At 41.5% G+C, this 9,522-nt stretch overlaps 1 protein-coding gene across 1 annotated transcript; it reads right to left on the bottom strand.

Moving 5' to 3' along the window:
• Positions 1-3,315: 3,315 nt before the first annotated feature.
• Positions 3,316-4,722, bottom strand: LOC129497320 (homeobox protein NANOG-like). Its single transcript, XM_055306142.1, has one exon. It carries the CDS (start codon positions 4,720-4,722, stop codon positions 3,817-3,819), a length of 906 nt encoding a protein of 301 aa, XP_055162117.1. The 3' UTR covers positions 3,316-3,816.
• Between the last annotated feature and the right edge of the window lie 4,800 nt (positions 4,723-9,522).

The raw sequence follows: 9,522 nt of genomic DNA, 5'->3' as shown, positions 1-9,522 counted from the left end.
ACAGTAAGAGTATGTTTAGTTTTGTGAGAAACCATCAAGCTGTATTTCAAATTGACTGTGCCATTTTGCATTCCCACTAGCAATGAATGAGGGTTCCTGTTGTTCCATATCTTCTGTCAGTGTTTAGATTTTGGCCATTCTAATAGATGTGTAAGGATATCTCACTCTTGTTATAACTTGAATTTCCCTGATGACATATGATGCGTAGCATCTTTTCACATGCTTTTATTTGCCATCTTTGTATCTTCTTTGTTGAAGTATCTGCTAAGGTCTTTGGCCCATATTTTACTTGAGTTGTTTATTTTTTTATTATTGAGTTTTAACAATTCGTTGTATATTTTGGGTAATAGTCCCTTATCAGATATGTCTTTTGAAAATATGTCCCCCCCGTCTGTGGTGTGTCTTCTCATGTTCCTGACATTGTCTTTTGCAGAGCAGAAGTTTTAAATTTTAATGAAGTTTACCTTATCAATTACTTCATCATGGATTGTGTTTTTGGTCAGTCATGAAATACTTCAGCTCTAGGGTTTTTTGGGGGAGAAGGAGGGGCAAAGGGAGAGAGAGAGAGAGAGAGAGAGAGAGAGAGAGAGAGAGAATCTTAAGCAGCCTCCACACCCAGCCTGACACTGGTCTTGATCTCACAACCCTGAGATCATGACCTAAACTGAAATCAAGAGCTCAATGCTTAACTGGCTAAACCAGTCAGGTGTCCCTATGAATTTTTTAAAAAGTGATTTCTTTTTTTTTTTTAACTCATTTTGTTTAAGTATTATTTTCCTAATTTTAATTGTCTATGTTTTCTTATAGTTCACTGAAGTTCTGTAAAAGGATTATTCTGAATTCTTTATCAATCAGTTCATTCATCTTTATTTTTTTTGCATCTCTATTTTTAAAAAATATTTTTATTTATTTATCTGAGAGGGATAGTGAGTGAGAGAGAGATAGAGCACGAGCAGGAGGGGTAGAGGGAGGAATAGACTCCCCACTAAGCATGGAGCATGATGTGGGACTTGATCCTGGGACCCCAGGATCATGACCTGAGCTGAAGGCAGACACTAAACTGATTGAGCCACTCAGGCACCCCCATGTTATCTCTATTTTTAAGGGTCAGTCACTGGAATCTTACTAGTTTTCTTGGGTGGTGTCATATTTCCCTAATTCTTTGTGAACTTTGTACTTTGTATTGGTGTCTATGCATTTGAGGAAGCAGTCACCTCTTCTATACAAGTTCAGTTTGGATGGAAAGACCTTCACAAGTCAGTTCAGCCTGAGGTTCTGGATAGGCTAGCTCATATCTTTCACTGGCAGGTGGGGCTTGCCACAAGGTCTGTGATTGAATGGAGCTCCCTTGTGCTCTGAACTTTGATAATGCTGCTGGCTGGGCTCCCACCCACTGGCTGGGTTCTGTAGTTGAGCAGGGTTGCCTGTTGGGATCCATGGACAGGCAGGGCTGGTTGTTGAGCCCACCAGGTGGGTATGAATGTAGGTTGGGCTCCTTCTGCTGCTGTCTGGACTCAATAACTGGGCAGAGCCACTGGCTAGTTTCTGCAATCACCCCCTGATTGGATGGGGTTGCAATTTGTACTTTTTGGCAAAGTGGTGCTTCCAGCTGGATTTTATTTTTAAGTGAAGCTGCAGGCTGTGTTTCATAGTTTGGTGGGGTTACTGGCTGTGGCCTGCAATTGGGTAGGGCTACAGGCTGTACTCTGTGGCTGGTGTTGGCTTGGCTCCCTGGTCCAATGGAGTCACTGTCCATTCTCTGTAGTTCGACGGGGTCCCTGACTGTGTATCACGATCAAGCAGGGCCATAGTCTGTGCTCTATAGCTAGACTGGACCACTGGCTGAGGCCAGGCAGAAATCCTGACTGTGTTCTCTGGCCTGAGGGAGTGTTGACTTAGTGGGAGGAGCCACTGACTGGCCTTTCTCTTTGGGTAAGGTCACTGGCTGGGATCTGGTTGTAATGCTAAGATCCACTTGCTGATCACTGTGAGCCTCACCCCTTCTTTGTTCCAGCTGCCTTTCTGTGGTCTAAGTCTGTTAGTTGTCCCAGTGTTCTCCAAGATAGAGGTAAGCTTCTATCTCGGAGAAATGTTGGGGAGGCTGAATGTCTGCTTCTCATGCTGTTTTCTCCACTGGAGAAATCATGGGACCAGAAGATTACTCTTGGTGTGGCATGGTGTTGGCCTAGTGGGGGTGATATGGTCAAAGTGAACCTGCTCCTTTACCTTTCTAAAGTAGATATTTTGGTTGTTTTTTGTGCTTTAAAGGATGTGCTTAAGCCTCACTCCCAAGTTCTGGGATTTTCAAAAAGGCATCTTGTCTGTGGCTATTTGCTAATTTGTATTCTGTGAGGGTATTCTGGGTGCCTCCTATTCCAGCATCTTTCTTACTTCAACAGCAGAAGTCCATTTGGTTGCAGTATAGAGACTGAATCTGAGTGCACTCATAGTGACAGTGGGGCTGGAGAGAATGGAAGAGCTTTGAAGAGAGAGAATATTCAGAACACTGTGTGTAGAGTAAGAAGGAGGGATCTTAGGAATGCCATTCAATTTGCCTTTAATACTCTCCTTTCCAGCTCCTTTCATGAGCAAACTCCTACTTTTTTTTTGTATATTTTTTTTATTGGAGTTCGATTTGCCAACATATAGCATAACACCCAGTGCTCATCCCGTCAAGTGCCTGTCACCCAGTCACCCCATCCCCCCACCCACCTCCCTTTCCACCACCCCTTGTTCGTTTCCCAGAGTTAAGAGCCTCTCATGTTCTGTCTCCCTCACATATTTCCCACTCATTTTATCTCCTTTCCCCTTTATTCCCTTTTACTATTTTTTATATTCCCGAAATAAATGAGACCATATAATGTTTGTCCTTCTCCGATTGACTTACTTCACTCAGCATAATACCCTCCAGTTCTATCCACAAGCAAACTCCTGCTTATTTCTCAAGTCTCTGCTTAATTGTAACTTCCAAAGCAAGTGTATTTACATCCTAGACTACTGTTGACCGCTTTAAGCTCTTATTCATTTAATTTCTTCATTACATGTTTATTGAGCATGTATCATGTTCTAGAAACTGTCTCAGGGGCTGGCAGTATATAACACAGGCAGTTACTGCCATCATGGAGTTTACATTAAAGTGGTTTGAAATAAACAGATACTGCTTTTACTTTCATCAAGCTTTCTGTTGAATGGCAGTCAAATAGTTGCTGCTGAGGGCTCTGTAAAGATTGAAAATGACAAATTCAGATGCCACTCTAATCTGTACAGCTTTGTGATTTTCTCCAGCATTCTTTTTTTTTAAAAGTGGATATTTTATTTGTACTTAAGCCATCCAAACTGGTAGTATTATCATGATACATTAAAATACAAGACATCTTTCTACAACTACTAGAATGAACAAATTAACAATTCTAGTAAATCACAAAGGGCAGAGGAAACCAATGAAGCATATTGTATATAGCTTAACCCTTCACCGTTAATGGAGGTGATGAAAACAAGACTCACAATCTCAGAAAATACAATTATCCTTTATCACAGGTCTTTGTATTTTTACTTCCTTTTCTTGATATAATCTACAGCCTAAAGATACCTGAATTAGTATTACATCTAGTTATCTATAGCCAGAAACATCTTATCATGTTGTCCATAGCAGCCAACGCTACTGAAACCTTTGACTCCAATCATATCCCCTCAATGGATACATTCAGCATAATAGGACACTATCGAGGCAGAGATATAGGACCCTAAAAGACAAATCCAATCAGAAATAATACTGCCCAAATTGAGATCGAATAATATACTTATCAGCACACATCTTCAGGTTGAATGTTCAGAGTAATTTGGGAAAAAATCCATTATTTGCTGAGTACTAAAATACTTAGTGGATTGCTGTAGGACACCATGGCTTTCCCCAGCAGTTTTGAAGATGGACTCCAGATCACCCATAGAATTTTGCTGGAACTGGATCGGGGGCTGCAGCGATTCCTTTTCACAGTTGTGGAGCGGATAGTTCCAGGCCTGGTTGTTCCAGGCTTGGGGGCACCAGGTCTGACTGTTCCAGGAGTGGTTGCTCCAGGATTGGCTGTTCCAGGTCTGGCTGCTCCAATTCGGGTTATTCCAGGCCTGGCTGCTCCACAGTGGGAGGTTTCCAGAAGGGTTCGGCAGGTACCCCTGGTGACAGGGGTAGAAGCCTGCGTATTCCGTGGTGGCAGAGCTGTTCTGAGTCACACTGTTGCTCTCCTTTGGCCAGTTTCTTTTCTGCTGCCTCTTGCTTTTCATCCTCTGGTTCTGGAACCAGGTTTTAACCTGCTTATAGCTGAGGTTCAGAATGTTGGAAAGTTCTTGCAACTGCTGGAAACAGGGGTATTTCTGTCTCTGAAACCAATCATTGAGAACCTGCCGCTGGGTCCAAGAGAAAAAAGGCCTCATCTTCCGTTTCTTGCCCTGGGTCGCATCTTCCTTCCTAGCTGTTCTCTCCTCTCCAGAGGTGGGTGGGAGTTTTACCCGCGGACTGGTGGAAGAATCGGGGCTGTCCTGAGTAAGCAGATCCATGGGGGAAGGAAGAGGAGAGACGGTCTCCGCGCGGGGCGTCTCAGCAGAGGACATTGGCAAGGACGCAGGATTTTCTTGGGGCCCGGAAATCTCAGGCATTGGAGAAGGGCCCCTAGAGTTGGTTGCTTGGGGGCCAGCCGGGCATTGGGGCGGAGCTGGATCCGCACTCATGTCGCTGGGGTGAGGGTAGAGGGGGGAAACAAAAACAAAGAGTGAGGTGGTAAGAGGCCCAGGCTTACGGCTCTAGGTGGAAGAGCGGAGAGAGGGACGAAGGCCGCCACATGTAAGGAGTAGGTGAAAGACAAGATGCAGTGGGGCACGGGCGACAGCGACAGGCCGGCCCCTCGGCAGAAGGGCTTTCTCCAGCATTCTTATCAGGGTTGGGCTTTGCTGTTATTTTTGCGGAGAAGGCAAACACTTAAAAGGATCTGGGGTTGAACTTTTTCCACTCAGATAGGTGCAGAAACATTATTTTCTGCACCTAATGTTTGGATTCTTAAGATGTTGGCAAGAAAGCAACTGAAGTGATGAATCATGGAGTGGACACTGATAAAGAAGAGTGAAGAAGGAGGGACACCTAGGTGGCTTAGCAGTTTAGTGCCTGCCTTCGGCCCAGGGCATGATCCTGGAGTCCTGGGATCGAGTCCCACATCGGGCTCCCTGCATGGAGCCTGCTTCTCCCTCTGCCTCTCTGTGTCTCTCATGAATAAATATGACTTTTTAAAAAGATTTATTTATTTATTTATTTATTTATTCATGAGACACACACACACACACACAGATGCAGAGACACATGGATCCCCTCTCATGAATAAATAAATAAAGTCTTTTAAAAAAAGAAGAGTGAAGAGGAAAAGTCTGATTGGTGCTTGGAATGTGTATGGGTCAAGAGAGTATACATCTTGATGAATTCAAGGAGAAGGTTTCCATAATAAAATCAGGGAGCTGAAGAGGTGACTGGGTGTGATTACAGGAGGTGGAATTAGGCAGAATGGATTTCATTCAGCTTACACTGCTGATGCATTAATGAAACCCTGGAAAAGTCACATCAAACCTCTGAGCCTCAGTTTCCGAACTTAAAAAATGTTGACGATGACATCACACTCAAAGTGATAACTTAAGTGACATTTAGCACATGGTGTCCACAGAATATTTGCTCACTACTGCTTTATGCCACCTAGACTCCTTTTTTTCCTTCCTTTTCTCCTGTCCTTATTGTTAGAAGCCTAGTAGAGGTATTGTCCAATGAAATAAGACGAGGAATAAAGAAATTGTGTAGAAAGAGCAGGCTAAAGGACTAGAAGATAAAAGGCTAAAGGACCTTAAGAAGGAGAGCTTAGCAAGTCCGTTCCTTCATTGAGGTCACATGAGTAGAGTGATTTCAGGCATCAAGGTAGTCCAGTGTGGGAAGTACAATGGACTCTTCAGGGGGCCTCCAATAACCCCTCTGTCTGGGCAGACAGATCCCAAACTCTTTGTACCTGTGACTTATCTCTCTGGGTCATACTAATGGGTCCTCACCCTAGGGGACAGCATGATCTGGAACCATTTGTGTACATACACTTCTGCAATGGTTCAGAGAGCAAAGCCTTAGGAGAGATTTCCCCTAGTCTCCCAGTGAAGACAGTGTAGCATGATTTCCACTGAAAATATGCACAGGTAATTGTGGAGTGGGCGCAAAGTATGTGCTCCTATAACTCCCCAGAGGGGAGAACTGTGTGTCAGAACAAGAAACAAGATAGATTAATTTATAAAACTATATAATAGCAGTATAAGCAAGTTGAATATGTAATAGTTCTATTTGTTTTGGGACAATGAACAATGTCTTTTTTTTTTTTTTTTGCATTGTAGTAGCAAATACAAAGAAAACATACCGTTTTAGTACAATACTTTGGCATTTCATGTAATTCCAGACTGGATGGAATCCTGATTACTTACTTTTTAAATTTAGACTCTCATATTACTTTGGTGCAAAAATGTCTTTTCTTGTTGAATGCTTGGATATATAACAAAAGTTGTGCTTTCTTTTTTGGTGATTATTATTTGTGAAACAAGAAAAGAGTGTTCACTCATATATCATTTGGTGTGTATGCCTTTCTGTAATAGATGTGTAACACTTTCTTTTAGCAGCCCAGCATCTTTCAACTCCTCTGTACCTCTCTGTATCTTTCAAGCCTCCTCTATACCTGTGGCAACTATGACCAGCTTTCCCCTGAAATACATCCTCGCCTTTCATAGTATATAATTGTCACTTGGAAAAGGTTGCCAATGTCCCAGTCCTCCTGCATCTAAGTGCAATCATATGATTTATTCTTACCAATGGAATATGAGGAGAAATGACCAGTGTCACTTTTGGGAATAGATTTTTAAGAATGAGGAATGATTTCCTTGTGTTTCCATACATTAGCACCAACAGTCTGGATCTCATTGATCTGTTTACAAGAAACATAAGGAAAGTGTATGGAGTAGCTAAATGATCAGGGTTAAGGTCTCCTTACAGTGGGATCCATGTAGAAAGGCCTACTGGTGTATATGACTTCCACAAGTGACATCGTGGCAATGCCTTTCTGCAATGTGGCTAATGGGAAGCCAGGCCTTGTGCTGCTGCACATCATAATATTGCTTGTTAGGATAGATCATCAGAGACTCTTGTACTTGGTAATAGAATGACATAATGCATTTTACAGGAACATAATGCTTGACAATAATCTACTCCCACATCAGGGAGCACATGAATGTCTTAGAGCACCCTCTAGAGGAGTGACAGGATGTTTTACAGGTGTTTCTTGTAGGGTAAGTCCCAATCTTCTCTTTACTGTAGGTCTTATTTTCTTTAGTACTATGGGCATTGTGTGTGGCTCTCACTTTCCTAGTGGTAGACTTCTAGGTTAGTTTATTTTTTATTATTTATTTATTTATTTTTAAAAAAGATTTTATTATTTGTTCATGAGAGAGAGAAAGAAAGAGAGAGAGAGAGAAAGAGAGAGAGAGAGAGAGAGGGGCAGAGACAGGCAGAGGGAGAAGCAGGCTCCATTCAGGGAACCTGACTCAGGACTCGATCCCAGGACCCCAGGATCATGCCCTGGGCTGAAGGCAGGTACTAAACCGCTGAGCCACCCAGGGATCCCCTAGTTTAGTTTTTATATAAAATCATATAGAACCTTGATGTTTTAGAAACAAAATAGATTATATATAAAACTATAAAAAAAAGAATCACTCTGGTTGTTGGAGCACATGATTGGTTGCAGGGAGGCTGGAGGAAGAACCGTTTTGTAAGAACAGAAGGGAGAGGATGGAAAAATGAAGCTGAGAGTAGAAAGTGGAATTGGGGAGTGGGGTATGGGTGTGGAGGGCTTGGGGATGGGCAGTAGAGGAAATAGCAGAGGATGAAACATCTAGGTGTCTGTCTGTTCCAGTTACCAGTGTATGTGGGGACACAACCTCCCCTCCCAATTATCCCAAGTACCCCCAAACTATAGAGTGCATTTTTCCTAAAAGGGCAAAGGGGAATTTTTATTCCTGGGTATAAGGTAAACTCATGATTTAGAATACAAGGACTTTGGTGAACATCTAGTCCAACATTTATATGTTACAGATAGGAAGAGGGAAGCTGAAGAAAGAAAAGGGAATTACCAAAAGATCACCTAGCAAGGTCATGAGTTTGAGTCCTCACTAATTCACAGATCAGAAGTCTGTTTCCTTTATCCATGAAACCCTTATCATCACCCCCCTCCAGAAGAAACTAAGGTTAAAAGTTGGTTGTATAGATTTTTATATATCTTTTAAGGCCTTTAGAAATACAAGCACTTAGTACATTTAAGATTCTTAATTTTTATTGATGTGCAATTGACATTGTACCAGTTTAAGGTATACAGTGATACTGTATAGGTTTAAGTTGTACATTTATATATTGTAATATGATTACCACTGTACTGTTAGCAAAAATCTCTATCATGTCATATAATTATTTTTTGGCTCTTTTTTTACATTTTGAATTTTTATAACAAAACAATATCTTTTTTAAAAAATATTTTATTTATTTGAGAGAGAAAACATGAGCAGGGGCCAGGTGGGCACAGGGAAAGAGAGAAATAGACTCCCCACGGAGCAGGGAGCCCCATGCGGGTTCCATCCCAGAACTACCTGAGCCAAAAGCAGATGCGTAACTGACTGAGTCACTCAGGCACCCCTATGATAAAACAATTTCAAGCTTACAGAAAAATTGCAAAAACAATACCGTAAAATACTCACGTATCCTTTACCCTAGATTCACTTATTAAGATTTAGTCTCAGCAGCTTTGACGTATATAATACAGTATTGTCTTCTATAGTTAATATGCTGTGTTTTTGATATCTAGGATTTATTTATCTACCCAGTTCTCTTACATACCAGCCCCAGGTAATCACCATTCTACTCTGTTTCTACAAGTTTGGCTTTGGCTTTTTTAGTGATATCATGCAGTATTTGCCTTTCTCTATCTGACTTATCTTACTTATTAGTAAAATGCTGTCAAGGTCCATTCATGCTGTCAGAAATAGCAAGATTTCCTTCTTTTCATGGCCCAATAATATTCCGTTGTATAGGTACATATAACACATCTTCTTTATCCCTTCATATGGAATAAAGCTATTTTCAATATGGGAAAACAATACAATGCATCCTTTGAGGCCTATTTATATGTACATTTTTTGGAGAGCTTTTTTTGATCCATATTCCATGAGACCTCCCCAGACTAGAATGGGAGCCTCATCTTTTTTATGGCTCTTGGCATGGCCCTATCTTTTCATCCTCTTAAACTTCTGGTTCTTTTTTGTTGGTGGTGATAGTGGTCAGTGATATGCTGTATTTATTTATGTGTTTTTTTCTTTTTATCTTACCATCTTCACCCATTTCTCTCACCTCTCACCCCTTTACTCTGGCAACCACCAATCTGTTCTCTGTATCTGTTTTTTTTTTTTTTAAAGATTCCA

The sequence above is a fragment of the Nyctereutes procyonoides genome, unplaced genomic scaffold (genome assembly GCF_905146905.1).
Source record: "Nyctereutes procyonoides isolate TBG_1078 unplaced genomic scaffold, NYPRO_anot_genome, whole genome shotgun sequence".
Lineage (NCBI taxonomy): Eukaryota > Metazoa > Chordata > Mammalia > Carnivora > Canidae > Nyctereutes > Nyctereutes procyonoides.
The sequence above is the reverse complement of the archived record's forward strand: the minus strand, read 5'-3'. Positions and strand labels throughout refer to the sequence as shown.

Excerpts from the sequence above, each read along its gene's own strand:
- LOC129497320 (XM_055306142.1), bottom strand. The coding sequence starts at position 4,722 with ATGAGTGCGGATCCAGCTCCGCCCCAATGCCCGGCTGGCCCCCAAGCA.